This window comes from Periophthalmus magnuspinnatus, chromosome 20 (genome assembly GCF_009829125.3).
Source record: "Periophthalmus magnuspinnatus isolate fPerMag1 chromosome 20, fPerMag1.2.pri, whole genome shotgun sequence".
Classification (NCBI taxonomy): Eukaryota; Metazoa; Chordata; class Actinopteri; order Gobiiformes; family Gobiidae; genus Periophthalmus; species Periophthalmus magnuspinnatus.
The window spans coordinates 7,171,202-7,191,894 of NC_047145.1; the positions used below are offsets into that span (position 1 = coordinate 7,171,202).

General features: G+C 40.4%; 1 protein-coding gene across 2 annotated transcripts; it reads left to right on the top strand.

Moving 5' to 3' along the window:
• The first annotated feature begins 428 nt into the window (after positions 1 to 428).
• Positions 429 to 16,880, top strand: cnn3a (calponin 3, acidic a). 2 transcript variants are annotated; one of them, XM_033986029.2, is made up of 7 exons: positions 433 to 729; positions 11,383 to 11,504; positions 12,092 to 12,158; positions 12,693 to 12,830; positions 12,912 to 13,028; positions 14,048 to 14,194; positions 15,054 to 16,880. In XM_033986029.2, the coding sequence occupies exons 1-7, from the start codon at positions 673 to 675 to the stop codon at positions 15,441 to 15,443; spliced, it is 1,038 nt and encodes a 345-aa protein (XP_033841920.1). In that variant the 5' UTR covers positions 433 to 672; the 3' UTR covers positions 15,444 to 16,880. The 2 variants fall into 2 exon arrangements, with proteins under 2 accessions (XP_033841919.1, XP_033841920.1); XM_033986028.2 differs by having other exon boundaries at positions 429 to 729; positions 12,693 to 13,028; positions 15,054 to 15,615.
• Positions 16,881 to 20,693: the final 3,813 nt, after the last annotated feature.

Consider the following 20,693-nt stretch of genomic DNA (forward strand, 5'->3'; position numbering starts at 1 on the left):
CGGAGAGTTACAAATGTGAGACTTCGTATTGTTTAGAAATGTTCCAACACGTTTTTGAACAACATACAGAGCTATTTTATACAATCATTGTTAAGAGATTCCTCATCTTTTCTGGTAATCTTAAAGGTGCACTGAGGAACTTTTCTGGAGCCACCTGTCACTGCGATGCGATTGCTATTATGCTGTTGAAATGAAGACAAAACACAACTCCGGAAATGTGTCTCCTCCATGTGTTATCCAGCCGTGCGTCTGCGTGGAGACCCCTTTAATACAATTTACGCGCGTGTATGAGAGATGCTGAATGATAACACACCTTCTTTTTAGTAATATTACGCACATGAAAACCACAATCCAGAACTGATTTGATTTTGGCCCGATTGATCCAAATCAGCAGAGGGCGTGGGCTCCCCGAACGCTGCGCACCGATTGGCTCCCGTCTTTCTCCATCTCCGTGCGACATTTTTGTGCTGGAAAAAGTTGCAGTTCGGTCAAAGAAAGTGATCTCTCCCGTTTCCAGTCTTCACACGGTGGAATCTGCACACTCCTAGCGGAATATCTTCGCTCGTTTGCGGTTACACACCCCGAAGACACCGCGTAAAAGAGGAGTATCGCAGCGCCGTGCAACTTTGTAACGGGAATTTTTTTTTTTTTTTTTTTTTTTAACAAAAGACAATGACTCATTTTAACAAGGGACCAGCGTACGGATTGTCGGCAGAGGTCAGGAGCAAAGTAAGTGGACATTTTCATACCGATCAGAACTATTTGTCTGTGCGGATTGGCTTTGTTTCCTTTGGTTTTAGGAGCGTTGGTGCAGGTTTGAGAATGCGCAAAAAGCTCTCCACCGATGCGCTTTAGACTCGTCACGATTGTTGTCCCAAAAATGAAGCCCCACGTTCCAGAAGTTTCCACTCACTGATTGAGCAGCTTTTGTGCAACTTAATGACAGTTTAAGAACTAGATGTGGTAACTAGTGTGCACAGTTCACTTAAGTACAACACTTTTAGAGTAACACAAGTTGTTGAGGTTACTATTGGAATAATAGGCCGATTATTCAAGTAAAGGCAAAAAAAGATTTATTCAAGTAAGATTAGGCTGCTCAGTTCAAAGGTGGGTACTCAGTTACATTTACTTGAGTTGTACTTTTAGAGTATTTGTCTGGCAGCATACTTTTACTCCTACTTGAGTAATATTTTTTAAGTAACTGTACTTCTTACTTGACAATATCAAATGATTTGTCAAAACATTTGTGTTTCTTGCAATGTTCCTTCAGATATAATTTAGTTTGTCTGATTTTTTTTTTTTTTTATCCTTTGAAGGACACATAATTAAAAGTTTTCTCCTTCAAACGACATGAACTTCAGTTGTAAATGAGATGTTTTGTACTGACAGTTGTCCTACTCTTAAAGTTACTGTTACTTGAGTAGTAGTTTTCCTAAATGCTTTTTACTTTGAGTTGTGTAATTTCCACTACTTTTACTTTGTATTTCTACTTGATAAAATATTATTTTGAAGTAACGTTCCCCATTCTTTAGATGAGACCATTTTTGGCTACTCTACCCACCTCTGATAATAGTCTGCTGCCAGAATTAGAAGTATAGATTAGTGGTTCAAGAAATTAGTAGTAAGAGTAAGAGTAAAAAACAATTTAGGAAAACTACTACTTAAGTAAGATTAAAACTGTGAAACAGTTATTATTTGATCATGTAAATTGAAGGCCAAAATCTTATATAATGCACAGAATCTGGTATTTTCAAAGGATAGACCAGAAAATATTACCTAATTATGTGCAAGTCTAGTCCAATAGTCTAAAGCAGGTTTATTGTAGAAACGCACACTAATCGTTATGTCTTGCCATTTGAATAGACATAAGCTTAGTTGACTTTAAGAGTGGAAAAATGATATTGGTGTACTCGTGTAGACTGTAAATTAATTCACACATACATTTAATTTAATTATTTTACAGTGTCCCGAGCAAGTTCTGAACCAAAATGATGATCATTCCCAAATGTAATGAACCAGAGACAGTGGAAAAGAAAATATTTGCACGTTTTTCAAAATTATGTAATTTGGTAATCTTTTAGTAGTTGGTGAGCTGCAGAAACTTTTTTTTCTTTTTAATAATCCAAAAAACTTTGAAAAACTCTGTCATATCTGCACTGACTGAATCAATGGTTTTACTTTCAACCAAAGTTGTCAACCATCTCAGAAAAAAAAAAAATATCTGAACTAGGGACAAAACTAGAATGACACCAGCCTATAGGGCAGATTATTTGCAATCAATGTATTTTTCTTCTATGATCAGCTTGGGTCTTTTTTAATGGAGAGGCCTACATCCAGTCCTCTGTCAGTAAAAGCAATACAAGCAACATTAAACTGTTATTGTATTAAATATCAGTGATCAAACATCTGTATTGTTGTTCAGGAAATGGATACTAAGCCACTGTAACTGATCAACACAAAAAGAAGAATCTCTTTAAGGGTGCTTTTCACTCTTGAACCATCATCATGTCCAAGCTAACCTGGGACTAAACCCGGACCTAAATCTGAACTAGAACAGGACTAAAGCAGGGTCATGATGTGGTTTTTATAGGCTGTACTTGCCTGGAAAATCCAAAATGATATCTCTGTATTTTTTTATACAGATTGATATCCGTCTGGTTCCCACGCCCTCTGGTATCTCAGTCCGTTTTTTGGGGTTTTTTTGTTTTTTTTCTGTGACATGTGAAACGAAGGAGGTCATTGCTCACCTATGATTTACAAATAAAATCAGATTTATCTCACCTCAGATTAACGGAGTTTAGTGCTTTGCTCACTGATTATGCAGAACTCTGCAGTGTTTTTCAGCCCTGTGTGATATTTTTTTTCCTTTTATATTTTCTGATACGGACAGACTATGTGTGTCCCTGATTGGCTAATCTACCTCTCAATCACGATTATTTAAAAACGAGGAGGTGATCAGTGACCAGACTCACATTGTCGTAACTATTGAAGTGTGTATTCTGGATCTCAGGCAAAGGCTACACTGTTGACGTGAACATAAAAATATCATAAATGAAGTAGTATATGTATCTCAGAAAGTACAAATCTATTTCTGTCTTTTGTGTGTTTGTGGTCGAGTATTTCTCACATTTTGGGGATTAAATCTGCACGCACTCACTTCATGGAGACCTGCCTCCCTTATGAGGACACAAATCTGGTCTGTATGACGTAAATCCTTCAAAGTTCAAATGTGGGTTTTTTCCATGTACTTGATAAAATGCGTCTTACCCCAGTACTATTACAGTAATATTGTATAAGCAGCTCTTGAGGTCAAATATGTGATGTCATGTATTGTCTGCATCTAATTATAAGGTCTTTTATTGTCCAATAATTGTGTGTGTTAGTATGCTAGCTGTTGTTAGCTTTACCATGATGGCAAAACTGGCCTCTGAAAGTGGTGAATAATTACAACGCTCAGAATCGAAATGTGTAAGGCAAGTGGGGAATAACTTTGAACCACTATAAACCGTCTCAAATGAACTAGTTCTGTTTTTAAGACCATAAAATCATGTACAGTGCCTTTAAGGTTGGGATCAGTCTTCAGGAAATGAATGCAAGTAAATGTAATGTCCCCGAGAAGCATGGAAGCCGACATGAGTGTGTGGGTGTGTCTACAAAACATGGAGAGCCTCAGTAGAACAGTGTGAACAGACTCTTGAGTGATGGCAGATAATGAGAGGGCTCTGGGTTTGGGTGGAGGGCCCAGAGACTAAGGCAGGGCTGAAACCAGGACTGAAACCAGGACTGAAACCAGGACTGAAACCAGGACTGAAACCAGGACTGAAACCAGGGCTGAAACCAGGGCTGAAACCAGGGCTGAAACCAGGGCTGAAACCAGGGCTGAAACCAGGGCTGAAACCAGGGGGCAAACCAGGAGGCAAACCAGGAGGCAAACCAGGAGGCAAACCAGGAGGCAAACCAGGAGGCAAACCAGGAGGCAAACCAGGAGGCAAACCAGGAGGCAAACCAGGAGGCAAACCAGGAGGCAAACCAGGAGGCAAACCAGGAGGCAAACCAGCCTGTGTGATCTGTGGATTTCCTCTGGGTACTCCAGTTTCCCCCATAAACCAAAAGCATTCACAATGTAGCTCCACAGGCCCGCCCACTTCAAAGCTTACTGTGTTTTCTGTAAATTTCCCATTCATTTTTCCCAGAGACTTTAGAAAAATAAGAGTTTACAGTGATTTTCAGCCCAGAAACACATTTTAAACAGAAATTTGGCAAAATGTTTTAAAAACTTTATAAAGTTTTAAAAATAATAATTAACAGATATGTCTTTTGCTATTTTCACCACATAGATGTTTAGGCTTGAGTAAGCTTTCAAACTTTTAAAGAGGGTGTATTAAGCAAAATCCACTTTTGGAGCTTTCTATCATGTTATAACATTGTTCCCTCATCAGAAACACGCCTGAAGAGGTTTTGGATGTCATCCATGTTTGATTAATCTTGTGATCTCTCCCAGGCCATATTCAAACCGTCCTTATGGTTAACGGTGTGATCCCTCAAGCCTACGTCACCAATGCTGCACAACAATTTCACATAAATATACTAAAGCACTAGAGCAGGATACAAAACAATACACAGAAACTTGACAGACCTGATGTGATGTGCAGTAGTTTCATTAGCAGGATGCACACTGATTATGTTGTGATGTCACTCTTTTTTGATGCATCAAAAAAAGTGAAACCCGCATACTAAACATATGTGTTATAGATTTGGGCGGTACGATATAGTATGGTATACCACAATATGTCAGTGTCACCTTGAATATCCTGCTAAAAATTAAGGTGTTTTTTTTTTTTTTACGGATTTGGCTCAATTAAATTGAAAGGCGACAATAGCATTTATTGTGGTATAATTTGGGAACAGTATGACGATATAAAAAAATGCCCAACTCTAATGTGTCAATACATTGTTTTTGACAAATGCATTTTCATAATATCACAACACTGTGATCCAAATATGTGATGTGTTAATAGAAGAGTAATACCCACTCTTCAATGTTAATTTCTTTCAAAAAGTCTGTGGGGAAAGCTCCTGTTGATTTCCTGTGGGTAATGCACCAGCTGAGGTAGTCCTGGCCAAGACTAGCTCAAGATCTGGAGATGATGGAGATGATGGAGATAATCAGTTAGTTGTGATTTATCAATGAACTTGTTTCAGCCCTGCTCTGGCTCTTTTCCCCTGAAGGATGGGTTAAATACTTTTGCCATGCTCCCTTCGGCATGTCAGCTAATCCATTGGCAGGACATGTCTTTAGTCCACTTAAAATTTCTTCAGGAGATATAGCCAAACTTTTCTTTAAAAAAGAGTTGTGCTGGTAGTCGACTATAGCTCTAGTGATGTGTCATACATTTGAGCTGCAATGGAACTGATGTAGGAAGTTTGAGTTTGGTATGAAACGTGCTGATCGCCATAGAGACTGGGGTTTGCATTTTTTCCATATTCGGTGTTGCGTTGAAATAGTTTTGAGGAGTAGAAATCCCTTGAATGTGCCCCATCCTCTGTTCACTTGGTTTCATAATTCAGTTTACGACATTCGTCTGAGATCGGGTCATCAGGACGGGAATATGGAACTTTTGAATCATTCAGTAATTGCCACTTGGTCAGAGGCTCACGGGTTGGATCCTTGTTTGTTTAGAGGGGCTGTTAGATAATATACACTTAATTGTAACAGAATTTAAATGTAGGTCCTTTTCAATACTAGGTGACATTTTAACAGTTAATCCTACTACCAAATAATCAGAGAAATTTGCCTCTTTATTTTACTGAAAATGAAAATCAAGTTTTGCAACACTGGACAAATTAATCAGTTTTCCCATTTCCTGGATAAATTTAGTTTGATAAATTCCCTGTACAGGTTTCTACTGAGTGGTCCCTGTTGTGGAAAGCAGAAGAGTAACTGCCCTTGAAGACTTAAAGAAGACCTATTGTGCTTGTGCTTATAGTTATACTGTACAACACCCATCGATCATTATCTTATAATTTGCACATTTTAAATCGCAATATTGATCTAAAATAAAAACAAGAAACAAGTCTGTTGACTTGTGCTGTAGAAAACTGTGGCCTCTATACTTTCTAAGTATAGAGGCCAACAACAGACTAGAGCTGTCACCATACAAAAAAATTCGCACTCGATACTTAATACGAATTCCAGTACCATAATGATATTTAAAAAACACCCGGGGTGTATATTAGTCTGTCTTATACTTGTTCTGATACAGCTAAAGATCATTCTAAAGCTAAAAAGTTCATTTCTGTTCTGTGAATGTGACTTTTTTAGTATCTATACCTGCTCAAATTAGTATCTAGTTTCGATATTATTATCGATTTATTATTGATTAGTATTTGATTTTTGATGCTTTTCACAACTCTACAACAGACACCCAGAAAGCAGTAGTTTAAACGTGACATGTAAAATTGGTAAAATATTATTATTATTATTATTATTGTTAGTAAGTTTCATAAAAGCCATCCCCACATTATCACAACAGATGCAAAATTGTGAAATAAAAATGCAATGTATTTTCACAGGGCATCTTAAGAGTTCAGCTCACATTGTAGTGAGTACAATGTTGGCTATGAAATGAATGCAAAAATGAAAATTAAATATTGTGTGCCTAAGTCTTAGGAAAAGTGAAGATGTTCAGTAAAGTAGAGCTAAGAAATTAACCATTTTATAATGATAGTAGTGCCACTGGTTCTTCTGGGCTTTTATTAAAGAGGGGGTATTATGCCTGGACGCCTCCCTAGGGAGGTGTTCTGGGCCCCGGGGAAGACCCAGGACACGCTGGAGGGACTATGTCTCTCGGCTGGCCTGGGAACGCCTTGGGGTCCCACCGGAGGAGCTGGAGGACGTGTCCGGGGTGAGGGATGTCTGGGAGTCCCTGCTTAGACTGCTGCCCCCGCGACCTGGCCCTGGATAAGCGGAAGAAAATGGATGGATGGATGGATGGGGTATTATGCAAAATCTACTTTTTGGAGTTTTCTACCATGTTATAAGATTGTTTCCTCAGCAAAAATATGCTTGAAGAGGTCATGCTGAATGTTTAAGTATTGTAACAATCTCACCCAGGCCCTATTCAAACCCTCCTTATGTAAGATTCTGTGTAATTCTCAGCCCACAAGCCTCTGTCACCCACACTCCCACACGACAACTCTCCATAAACATAGAAAAACTTGATACAAAACTGCACACAGCAACATGACAAACCTGATGCAGGGTGCAGCAGCTTCATTAGCGGGGTACATGCTGTTTGTGTTGTGATAGCAATCTGAAGGGGGAGTAACTTAGCACAGAGAGCGAAGGGAGGGAAGACTGAGATCGTCAAAAACAAAAGTGAAACTTATAAAACATGTTAACACGTTCTTTTTGGCGAATGTAGCATTTTCAAAACAATAAAATGCAACATTGTAATCTAAATATGTTATCAGTTAATATCCCATTGAAATAAAATACCCCTCTTTAATGATGGGCTATTTAATGTAGTTTACAAATGCTTCAGTCAGAGAAAACCTGATTCCTCTGTGTGGCTGGTTACTTTGTACTAGGACTAAAATGGTCCCTCCAGAGAATACCAAATATCCATGTGATCATTTGTTCTCCTCGGGGCCCTCTGTTATTGTGAAGTGCAGTGTCAGGGTGGTGAGGACATGGACACTGGAGCCAGGGGCCTGTCTGGGGGGCGAGTCTGGGGGCCCTTACATAAGGTCTGATGATGTGCGCTCTGCTGCTCCTGCACAGCTCTACACTGCACATTCCTCAAATAGTGCAGGCCAATGGGGACTCGCTATCCCCCGCTCCTCTGTCTCTGCAGTGGACACAGTGGACAGGCTGGTTTGGCTCCTCTGGCTCTGCTCCTCTGGCTCTGCTCTTCTGGCTCTGCTCCTCTGTCTCTGTTCCTCTCTGCTCCTCTGGCTCTGCTCCTTTGGCTCTGCTCCTCTGGCTCTTCTCTTCTGCTCCTTTATAAACCGTTACAAATGTAACAACAGTTCTATGATTTTTGGATGCTATAACCATTTAAGTCTGCATAATCCCTCAGTTGTCCGGGTGTGATCCACAGCAAAAGAAAAATTCAATTCTGTTAGCTGGACAAACGTTTTACAGTGAAGATGTTTGGTCACTCATCCACATGGCTTCTTCAGCTCAACTGAAGAAGAAATATCAAAAAGTGAAAAAGGTATTTTGGGAAACAGGTAAGAGTGCCTGGTGGGATGTAACATCTGATTTATAATTTGAAGGACAAAAAATTTAATAATGCACAGAATATGGTAAGATAGACACAAAAATGAAACAAAGTAAATCATATCTGAAGGAGCGCTGCAAGAAAGACAGATGTTTTCAGAACTGAAGAAGCCTCTTGGATGAGCGACAAAAACATTTGTGTTTCAAATTAGAAATCAGATGTTATATCACAACAGTTACTAGTAGTTTCCCCAAATACCATTTTACTTTGTACTGCTACTTCCGTGGTACTTTTAGAAGTAGCAATATTTTTGATAGAGTACAATGTTTGGCTCCTGTCCCACCTCTGTCTGTGCTGTAGGCCTGTTGTCCTGGTTACACATTAATTCAATGTTTGGCCATTATTGGGTCAATGCTCTGAGGGTCACTGCACCAGCTCCTCCTGTGTAACCTTACTGCTCACTCTTGTATTTGTAAGGCCTCCTCTATGGCTGAAAGATTCAGGAAAAATATCAAATTACAAAAGTCTGAAGTGACAAACTAATAAAAGAATCACATTTTAGAACAGGGTTAGGTTTGGCTTTGTGGAGGAAATGATGGTACTTAAAAAAATGCAGTCTTTGGGATTAGTAGTGTTTCACAATACTACAGTCATTGTGGAATCTTGATACAGATTCCATATTGACTATTAAAAAACACTTTATTTAGACAATAGAATTTGATTTTCAACAATAAATCATAGTACTTTCTTTTGTATTACCATGTGGTCTTGTACGTGTAATCCCTCAGTCGTCCATAGACCATAGTGGTTCACGGTCTGTGTGGGCTTATACTGACAAAGGTCAAGAACATCTTAAATCTATTCAGCTATTCAATACTTTTGACAATCCTGACCTTTATTACAACAGGCTTCTCTAAATCAGGAGAGTTGGAATATAACTTCAACAAAATATTACATTTAAAAATTCTCTCTTCCTCCACCCTTCCTCCAGTCCCTCCTTCTCTCCCCACTCTTCTTTTGGCTCCCCTCCTCCTTTTTCCTCCTCTTCTCCCTCTGTCTCCTCCTCTGTGATCCTCCTCTCCCTTGTCTTCTCTTTTTCCCTCCTCTGTGATCCTCCTCTCCCTCCTCTTCTCTCTCCCCTGTCTCCTCCTCTGCTTCTCCCTCTCCCTCTTCCTCCTCTACCTGCTCTCTCTCCACTCTCCCTCTTTCTTCTCTCTGTGATTCTCCCTCCTCTTCTCTCTGTCCTTCCTCCTCTTCTCTGTGATCTTTCTCCTCTCTCCAAAACCTGAGGAGCTGATGGTTCCAGAATAGCTGCTGCAGAGGACGGTTCTCCCTGTAATCATCTTCTCAGAGTGAAATGAGACGTGTCCCACAGCAGATGGTTCTCTGTTATTAGATCTGTTGTAGGTTCTGCACAGGAGGCTAATGTAGCACTGCTTTACACTACGCAACATGTCAACATGTACACTGTGCCATCTATAGTTCCATCTGTTGTGAGTAATCTGATTTCTGTCTGGTTGTTCACACTTGTTCAGGTTTGGACAAGGAACATTATGCAAAAAAAGTTAAACTAATGTGACAAAGACCAAAATACAAGATAAAATGTTATTTTAAAATACTTTTTACTTTGGCTCCCAAATACTAGTCTAAAAATCCACTGATTCACTGACACGTGTCTCCGGGTGACTTTTGATGCACTGATCCAGCTTTTTTGATAACGATTTAGATACTATGGCTTTAAGTACGTACTGATACCCGATATCCACCGATACCAGAGCAGAGACTGAAAAGGGCATTTATTTCCTTTAAAATAAAATTTGACAAAACTGATCCAAATATGTGATGGAGCTATTACATATCTTTCAAGCAACAGCTTTGTATAAATAAAAATTCAACATTATGAGACTTTCTGGGCCTACTACCACCAGGAAGTAGTGTTATTACATCAATTTATATGTCCAACAAGGATACTGGCTGAACCGATATTTGGAGGCTGATAGCCGATCCAGCAATACAAGTATCAGATCGATGCATCCCTAAATCAGATCATCATCAGATTTTACACACACACGTAAACTAGAAATTGGCCAATATATATATTTTTTTTCATGGCCAATGCGATTCCAATTGTTTAGAATCCAGAGAAACCAATGGCTGATAAGCTCTGCCAATATTTTTTGACTTATAAATAGACCAAATTAAGGTTATTTCCCCCAAATGATATAATTACAATTTACTACAAACTCATCCACAGCCACATTTTTACTACAGACTGGATAAAATAAGTGCATAGCATGGCCTGTCCGTACTGAAGTGTGTGAATAAGGCTTTTGTATATTCTATTGGCATAAATATCTGCCTGTCAACATAAGGCCGACAGCCAGTATCATGTCCTGGATAATGATCAGTGGCTCTATGAGCTACAGCTGTGGTCTGGGATCTTTTGTGTGGAGTTTACCATCTGGCTTAAGTATTTTGAACCAATATCTCTTAGCATGCATAATTGAGATTGTGTTTAGATTTGCACTGTGTTTTTAACAGTAGCATTCTGTTCTGAGTGCACATTTTAAACATGTCCAGGAGCATGAAAGAAGACCTATTGTGCTTGTGTCTGCTACAATGTTGTAATCATGACACTTGAGGATAATTATGTTATAATTTGCACATTTGAAATCGCAATATTCATCTAAAAAGAAAACTGTGGTGCCCAATTGGAGCTGACGTTCCCATAAACGTCATCACAACAAATTGTCAGCACCTCTGATGGATTTTTTTTGTTTGTACCAAAATGAGTACCCAAAATTGCTGAATCCTATGCATATCACTGATTAACAAAATAAAATTGAAGAAGGAAGTCAATACAGATTAGTGGGCGTATGCCGCCATTTTGGGCATGTGACGCCATGATTGTTGAAAAAGCTTGTAACATTTCCATGGAGACAAGAATCTAGTGGACCCATCACTTAAAAAATGACATGGTGCTCCTTTAAATAATGTCCATATTCCACCTCTCACACAGTTCTGGTGCATCTCCTCAGACCTGATTAGCCCATTGCTCCACACACTACTGGACTGGTCCTCCCTGTGCTCTGTTCTGATTGGTGGAGGACTCTTGTTTCCTTGAGTCTTTTATAAACATTTACTTGTATGTCTTTAGATTGCTCAGAAGTACGACCTGCAGAAGGAGGAGGAGCTGCGTTTTTGGATCGAGGAGATGACAGGCATGAGCATTGGGGAGAACTTCCAGAAAGGCCTCAAAGATGGAGTCATCCTCTGCGAGTGAGTCTGCTACTGAGAAACGGGGAGACGGGACAGGGTTAGGAGCTGAACTTTTAAGTGCATATGACAGGTTTTCATGGTTTTCTAATTCTGACTTGGTTTGGTGGGATAGTACTTGTGGTAAATATTTATCATAGTTTTACATCAGTTAAAGGTGCATTATGTTACTTTTCTGGGGAAGGGTCAGCTATCTATGGGTTTCTGAGTGATGAAAATCTAGCACCGTTGCCATGGCAATTAACAATTTAAAACTAAATATTCTATGTTTTAATGTGTGAAAGTCTTCAATTGGGGAATGGGGAATAGGGAGAGAAGGGGACAGGGGGAGAAGGGGACAGGGAGAGAAGGGGACGGAGAGAGAAGGGGACGGAGAGAGAAGGGGACGGAGAGAGAAGGGGACGGAGAGAGAAGGGGACGGAGAGAGAAGGGGACGGAGAGAGAAGGGGACGGAGAGAGAAGGGGACAGAGGAGCAGAGAGAGTGTGGATCATAAGCATTATAGCAGGATACATTCAACCATTCAGACATTCTCCTCTATAGTTTCTGAACCACAGTAACATACTGTGAGTGATCTCCTGTGACTTTCAGACTTATGAAGAAACTGCAGCCTGGATCCATCAAGAAGATCAACTACTCTCAGCTTAACTGGCACCAGGTAACACAAGGCCCTGTCAGTTTGTAGTGCAGATGCTCAGAGGGTTTGGAATCCCACCCAGACACAGGAAGAACATGTAAACTCCACACAGAAGGGCTCGGGCGACTCAGGGATCAAACCCGGAGCCGCCAATGTTTACCTAAAGAATAAAATGTAAAATTTAAATACACTGTACTAGTGTAGTTTTACATGCATGCAGGCATGGTGGGCTTTGGATGGTGGAGTCCCCTCTACACAGGCCCAACCTGCAGCTTTGTAAATGCAGCTTTAGGCTGCGAACAAACACAAACTACATAAAATGATTGAGAGCACAATGAATGTATAATTTAGCAAAAATGTGTAAATTCCTCTTAACCAGGATTGTCAGCTCCACACCTACTGTACCATGGCCATGCGGACCACTCTGTAACTGTGGCATTTCCAAAGCAGACTGTTTCTGCTGTGAGGACACTTTGAATAGCACAGCCTTAGATATTCTGTTGGTTTGTGGTGTGATGGTTCCTGGGTTGTTCCTCAGCTGTGTGTGTGTTTCAGCTGGAGAACCTGGGGAACTTCATCAAAGCCATGCTTGTGTACGGTCTGAAGCCCACCGACATCTTTGAGGCCAATGACCTCTTTGAGAACGGGAACATGACCCAGGTTCAAACTTCTCTGCTGGCTCTGGCTAGTATGGTGAGTGTGGTTTACGGACAACAGCGCGCCCCTACCCTCCTCACCTTTACTCATGTTCTCTGTGCTGTCTCTCTTCTGCAGGCCAAGACCAAAGGGCTGGACACTAAAGTGGACATCGGGGTGAAGTACGCAGACAAAACTGAAAGGCACTTTGACGAGGGCAAGATCAAGGCAGGACAGTGTGTCATCGGACTGCAGGTAACTCATGGTTACTATGGGGAAAAATAATACATATTTACAAAAAATTAACGCTCTCCTAAAGCAAAAGCAACAGAAATTAAGAAAACAAGGAAAAAACCCACATGTACACGGCTGTACTGAAAGACTGATTGGCTGGCTTAAATACGCTCCTAAGCAGGAAGCACCGCCCCCAGGTATATACCATTTACCTTATAGGTGCTGTAGGTATAACTTTTTGCAGTATCTCCCCATCAGCTGCAGGGCCTAAGTCACTTTAGTTTATTTTTAAACACTTTTAAGTTAAACACTTACACATTGACACAGACACAGTCTACCCTTGACATAGTCCGGCCCATGACCACATCCAGGCCTTTAAAAATGGCCAACGTAGAGTATGCCCCCTCTTTGTCTGGACCATGTGGAAATTCAGGTTAGAATAGATGCATATGTATTGTAACTGAATCTAACTGAATGGAGTACATGGGACAAAGGCCCACTTTGTCACAGTTGCGTTTATACTGTGTATATGGTGTTTTAATAGCATTGTCTACTGTTCCTAGTAATTTTTTTTAGAAGCATTAGGCACATCTACAGCTTTGTTCAAAAAGTGAGTCTATGCTGCCTCCACTGGCCACTGCAATGTCAAGTACTACATGACATCACATAGGACTACCCCGATTACAGTACAATTACCTCTTTAGTCCTCCAAGTACTGCCCAGTTTAGCAGCTCTATTTGTAATTTGGTTGTAGGTGGAGTTTAATTTTCTTCTTCACTTTTGTATTTTCCGCATTTAGTTTTTAGCTTTTTTGCATAATTCTTGTCAAAACATGCACAAGTGTGAACAATCAGAAAAAATCAGATTGCTCTCATCAGATGTAACTGTTTATAATAAACTCCAGAAATCAGATAATGATCTGACTTTTTGTGCGCATGGGAACATAGTCACTGTGGACTCGTAGATGGGATGGTGGTGGAATCTTCTAAGGAGCTATAAGTTTTGAGAGCCTGATGTTATCTGTTATGTGTGCTGCTTAGATGGGGACTAACAAGTGTGCAAGCCAGGCTGGGATGACCGCCTATGGCACCAGAAGGCACCTGTATGACCCAAAGACCCAGACTGACAAGCCCTATGACCAGACCACCATCAGCCTGCAGATGGGCACCAACAAGGGGGCCAGCCAGGTACCAGGGCATGGATCACACTTGTGTGTGCGCGCGTGTGTGTGTGTGTGTAGTGTATACAAACTGCCAAGTCATAATTCGGAAAATATATTTGTCAAATGCACTTTAATTCTGTATATTGAGCACTAAACTCAAATGAATTCAGTTTCTCCTAATTGTCACTGTGAAGTGACCTGCTGTAATCTGTACATCTCTGCTCTCTGGACATATCTCTGTACTTTGCCCCGTTAAATAAAGACTAAACTAATTGTATCCTGTTCCAGTGCTGATTTCCCACAATCAATTAAATTAAGACCCCAAAAATCCAAATGTAAAGTGCTTTTTATTAGACAAGTACACCGACTAAGTTACATTTATTCACACTGATTTTTACTGTCTAAAAAATGTGGAAAAAATTGACTTGGTTAATTTTAAATTGTTTGCAGTGGTCCCTAGTTATTTCTAAGTTAACTTAAGTCAACTGTCAGAGACCTGTGCGGAGGTTTGTCATAATGGCAAAGCTAAGACTAGCATGTAAACTATGCACTTCCTGATTCTGTGACAATAATACAATTAATAATTAGATACAGACAGTGCACAGCAGACTTATTTTGACACCTTTTGGTCAAATACAGGGTACAAGAATTTAAGAATTTCATGGTCATGGTGTTTCCTAGATAATTGTGAATAATCATCAAAAACTTGTTTCTTCTTATAATCATTACACTAAAATTTATCATAATATGTAAATATTGTGAAATCCCAACTAATTACAGCAATTTTTAAAAAAGTCACAGTGAAGTATTAAGTCTTTATACGTACTGAGCATGTAAAATGTATCAGAGTATTATTTTGTGATAATAGTCTGTTTCCTCCACAGGCAGGCATGTCCGCCCCCGGCACTCGCAGAGACATCTTTGACCAGAAGGTGGCGCTGCAGCCCCTGGATAACTCCACCATTTCCCTTCAGATGGGCACAAACAAAGTGGCATCACAGCGTGGCATGAGTGTGTACGGCCTGGGACGCCAAGTGTATGACCCCAAGTACTGCGCTCCACCCACAGAGCCCGTCATCCATAGCAACGGCTCCCAGGGGCCCCAGGGCTCTGACATCAGCGACAGCGACTACCAGCATGACTACCAGGGCCCCTACCACGCAGACTACCCTGCCGAGTACCACGGAGAGTACCAGGGAGAGTACCAAGGGGAGGAGTACCACCAGGGCTACCATGATAACTACAACTACCACAGCCAGGGCATGGACTATTAGGGCCTACAGTGTTAGCATGTACATAGACCACAGTCTAAAGGGGACAGCCTGGGTCTATCACAAGCTCTGGTCCAGACCACCTTTCTCCTGACTCAGTCCTCTGCCCCTTCACACAGTCTCATGGCTCCTAATGGTACCAACAATAACAATTACAATGTTAGGGGTTTTTTTTATTATTATTTTTCTATTAAAGATCCATGGAAAAATCCATAGATCTACAATCTAGATAGGATATTACATTTTATTTTAGTAGGGTTGTCAAAAGTAACAAAAATCAGATACTAACACTAAAACTAATATCAAAACTAGACACTTATTTGAGCAAGTATCGATACTAAAAAGTCACATTCGTAGGACAGAAATGAACCTTTCCTAAATGATCTTGAGCTGTAGCAGAACAAGTATAAGACACATAGACTAGTATACACCCATGGACCACTATGAACCTACTGGACGACTGAGGAATTACACAGATACGAGACTGACGGGTACATACAGTTTTCACAAAGGTGATTTGCTCTTCTAGATTTTTCAATTCTTCAGTTTCTCGCTTCTCCTCGAACTCTTGTGAAAGATCAGCATTCTCTTTTTCCAGAGTTTTAATGTGCTCCAGTGACATCTCTAGTTCCTCTTTTAGATATATTGTGATTTTTGCCTTTTCAAATTTTTAGATTTCAGATTTCTCAGTCCAGAAACCTTCCGTTGTCTTAAAACTGCTTTGTAATCTTTGTTATTTTATTTTAATCTTTAGCTTCTGCTCCCTCTGTTTGGTCTGAGTCCCCCTTCCCTGTGGAGGAGCCAGTCTAAACTCCCTCACACAGTAATATAGACACGGCAGACTCCTCGGGCCATGGTACCTGTCCCTGCTCCATGCTTCTGTCCTCTGCCACTGCAAATACAATGTCTCCGTTGTTTCTCCATTTATCATTCAATCCAATCCAAGTTTTAGTAGTTAGTCTGACTGTGTGAAGGGGCCCTCAGTGACATAGGGCTTCCTGAGGTTCTGATAAACAGTATATTGTAGTTTGATGATGTAATTGTTACCCGGGTGACAGAGGGGCTTTACATTCTCTGAGTGAATGAAGCCAGCCGTTGTTACGTTTTATACAATCTTTTGGGAGATTTCTGCTCTTATCCATGAAGTATTTTCTGACTTTGTGAGAGACATTCAGAGGACGTAACTCTTTAGACTTGTCCTCTCCTGTATTTTCTTAAGGCTTTTCTATTTCCTGTTTTATATTTATTGCAATGACCGCCATTGTATCCCCACCCTCAGTTTTAATCAAGTCTTAGTCTTTCCCCACTCTTCTGTAGTTGGAGTTTAAACTGAACTCTGAAGTGACTAATGAAACATGATGACAATGTGGATGCTCCTGTATGCATTTGTATTGGATCGATTTGTACTGTTGTTTTAAAAAAAATAAAATATATTTGAAGAAATCAGGCATTTGTTACTTTTAACTTTTAACAACAAAACATGTCACCCAAGGAAAACTGTTTTGAGAAGGAAAAGTAGATTTTAATTTGGCTAAAGGTTGACTAATCAAAATGAATCATGGCAACAACTGGTATTGTACCCTTGGGCAAGACCCTCCAGCCACCTCATCTTTAGTGCATATGTAGTAAATGTGTGAGAAGACTGAAAGCTACACGCATGGAAAGTGGATTGATTGGACATGATAGACAAGTTACTGATGTTATAATTTGGTGTTTTGGTTCCAAAATGATTATCCAATCAAAAAGCCGAATGAGCCAACTGAGTCCTAAAAACCCTAAAAGGACTGTCTCTAATCTAAATGCTCACTGCCTAAACCCCAGCACATGCTGATCTTTAATCAGTGCTAGTGCAGCCTCTGCAGCTCTGCAGTGGGCTGAGCTTTCACACAAAGCATGGCCTGTCCACATACAGAGAATGAGGAAAAACTTGTATGTGTCCCCTATCTGCAGGTTAAGGCACTGGCAACTCCGGTTCAGTTGTGATTGTACTTTTTAAAGCAGTAGGAGCCACATATCCTCTCTTTAAAAACACACATAAGTAAAGATATAACATACAAGATTTTATGTAAATGTAAAAAATGTTTTTTTAAATGAAGATCCAAGAGGACCGAGCCATTTGAATAAGACAGGCTGCCTCTGTTGTGTGTCAGTGGCTTCATGGGAACTCCCCCCTCCCCCTCTCTCCCTCAGCCTGCTCATGTCCCGGAATAACCACGGCTTTGTGTTGCTCCGTGGAATATGGGGTGAAAGCGCACTGTTCAGTTATAGAGACGCGGTTCATAAAGGGCGTGTGCTGTGCGCCACGGTGCCACATGGGGCCGATAACAGGCTGTGTGCGTGACGTGCGTCCCTTGTGCGCGCGGTGTACCTGTTTGAGTGACAGGTCAAAGGTGAAGACAGGACCGCGCCTGTTACGTGCCAGTTGGTCCAGGGGTGGTGGCACGCAACGAGTTGATGTTAAAACCGGGCGTAGAACAAAAGTGAGAGCGTGGAGACGTGGTCAAAACAATCATAAAGTAAATTTATTCTTACAAAAAGTGCTCAGAAAGTGTATACAAATTAAACAACTAGATAATACAAAAATAAAATACAAATAATTCGAAAATGCTACAGCGGAGGACCCACTGGTCACTGGTGGAGTGCGCAGCTCCGGGCCGTTATATCCTGCACTGATTGCTGAGTCTCTCCAGGTGCGGCTCAGCCGGTGGGTGGATCTGACAATTGGAGGCAAGGCCAAAAACCGGATTAGTCCGTAACAGCGCCCATCACTTCCTTTATCCTAGCTTTGATTGGCTGTAACATGATTGACGGGGGAGGCAGTTCTGACTGTGAACACACGAGGGAGCACTGTCCTCATCTATAGACAACTACTGTACTCTTGGGTCAACAAGAGCAGCCTGTTTATATTTTCATGTCATAAACTATTGCTTCAGCTTACTCATTTGGGCAATTTGGGCAGAAGTGAGTAGAGTAGCCAAAAATTGTACTGAAGTGAGACTAACACAAGAAACACAAATGTTCAAGTAATTTCATAATGTCAACATAAAGCTTTTGTCACGTGTAGACTTACTCACAATGGGAAGAGCAACTACTGCTTTTATTCAAGTAAGATAAGAGTACTATATATATATATATATATATATATATATATATATATATATATATATATATATATATATATATATATATATATATATATATATATATATATATATATATATATATATATATATCTATATATATATATATATATGGGAAATCTGTCCCATCCTTCAGCCCCGTTGTGGTAACCTGACAGGAGTAGTGTTGCACTCAAAGACCCATCTCCAGATTCTGAGCTAGATAAAATATTCCTTACCTGGAAGATTTTACCTTTTGGGCATGTTTTGTTTTTTTCTCTGAGGAGGTGATGGAAGAGAGTGAGATGTTCTGAGGAGGCTCCTGGGGAAAGCAGCATGTAATGTCCGTAGGCCTCTGGTGACTCTGGGGCCCTTTGCAACTTTTGGGGTCTCTTCCAACTCTTGGGGCCCCTGGTGACTCTCAGGGCCCCTGGTGATTCTCGGGGCTTCTGCTGACTCTCGGAGCTCCTGGTGACTTTCGAGGCCCCTGGTGACTCTCAGGGTGCCTTGTGACATTTGGGGCCTTTGGTGACTTTTGCAACCCTTTGTGACTCTTGGGACCCCTTGTGACTCTTGGGACCCCTGCTGTCTGAGTTCCTCTCCGTTGACAAAAATCTGGCTTTGTTCCAGATCTTGCACAAATAAACAGAGTGCAGCTGATTAGACACATAGGTTCAAAGAGGAGCACATAGTTTCCACCCTCTGTTACTCTGTCTGACTCACATCCTGAAATAACTTAAACAATATTTATCCACTATTACAACCTATCCATCACTCTAGTCATTATGCAATATTTGTTATGCAATGTAGTAGATGTTTCAGATCACTATTATAGACTTGATGACCTTTTAATCAGTTTATAACAGTGTTCCCTTATCAGACTGAAGCTTAGTCAAAGTTGGATTTTGATTGATCGATGCATGTTTGATTAATCCTGTATTGTCCTGCATTTGCGGCTTGAGTGCTCAGAAAATCTTTGTTTTCACCTACTCTCTGTTCCCGCCTACTTTTATTTACTTGTGATTATTCAACACATTCAGGCTATAGGTCATACATGTAGGGTAGCCATTTTCAGCTGTAAAACATGTAATTTAAAGCTACCGTCCATATTTTGACTGGCTGACCCATCCCTGTTGTATTCTCGCATATCACCACTAGATGCTATCTACGTTACTGCTGTATTATAGTGAACAGGGACCCGAGAGCACAGGTGAGGGGAGAATGGAGGGGCCAAGCGGGGAAAAGGAGGTAAGGGGATCAGGTTTCACATCTGACATCTACTGGTGAAAAAAAATCAAATAAACTTGCAGATGGTAGCTTTAAAGATGCACTATGTAACTTTTTTTAGGTGGATGGTACGCTGCGTATTTGTCCGCACAGAGATACAATTGCTTTGCCAAGAATGTTCCACAATATGGCATTAAACCTATCATGGAGATAAGGCCCAGTTACAGGTCAAATCTGTGGAGAGGTGCCTGCTTAAATACTTGTTCTTCAAAATGTTTTTGAGAAATAAAAACATCTTTGATAGATTTTTTATTTATTTTAACTGATTGGATGGACTGATGGACTAAGAGTCTGCAGTAAAGTATTAATGATGATGATGATGATGAAATGCAGATATTTTAATGCTATAACATCGAATATTCTACGCAATCATTTTCATACAGACCAATCCCTACCAGACAAGTTTCATAATTCACCTTTAAATTGCCTGTACATGATTTTTCCCATGTATTTGAGCAAACACTGGGCCTCATTCATAAATGTTTCCTTAAAAAAAAAGTTCCTTGCTCCAGTCTGTGAGAGTTGTGAAAAGTGCTCATAAACTCTGAATGCATAAGCTAAGTGAGGAATAACTTTGGACCACGGCAAAACATTTAAAATGAACTACTTCTGTTTTTCATGTTTTTAAGACAGTAAAAATCAGGTACATCTCCATTAAAATCTGCCAGCTTGTTACAGTGAAATATGTCCACTTTAAATTTAGCCAATTCTAAAAATACCCTATGAGTATTACCGGTACACCATTACACTTAGCTCACCCAAACACTACAACTACGATGGAGGTTTTCTGTTCCTTTGGTATAACAGTCTTGTGATAGTCCAGAGGATGTTGTGTCATCATTACGAG

What these genes read in the sequence shown, in the direction of transcription:
- cnn3a (XM_033986028.2), top strand. Translation starts at nt 673, where the DNA reads ATGACTCATTTTAACAAGGGACCAGCGTACGGATTGTCGGCAGAGGTC. An exon ending in CTCAGCTTAACTGGCACCAG is followed by an intron (nt 12,159 to 12,692) that starts GTAACACAAGGC and finishes TGTGTGTTTCAG; the next exon opens with CTGGAGAACCTGGGGAACTT. An exon ending in CCAACAAGGGGGCCAGCCAG is followed by an intron (nt 14,195 to 15,053) that starts GTACCAGGGCAT and finishes TTTCCTCCACAG; the next exon opens with GCAGGCATGTCCGCCCCCGG.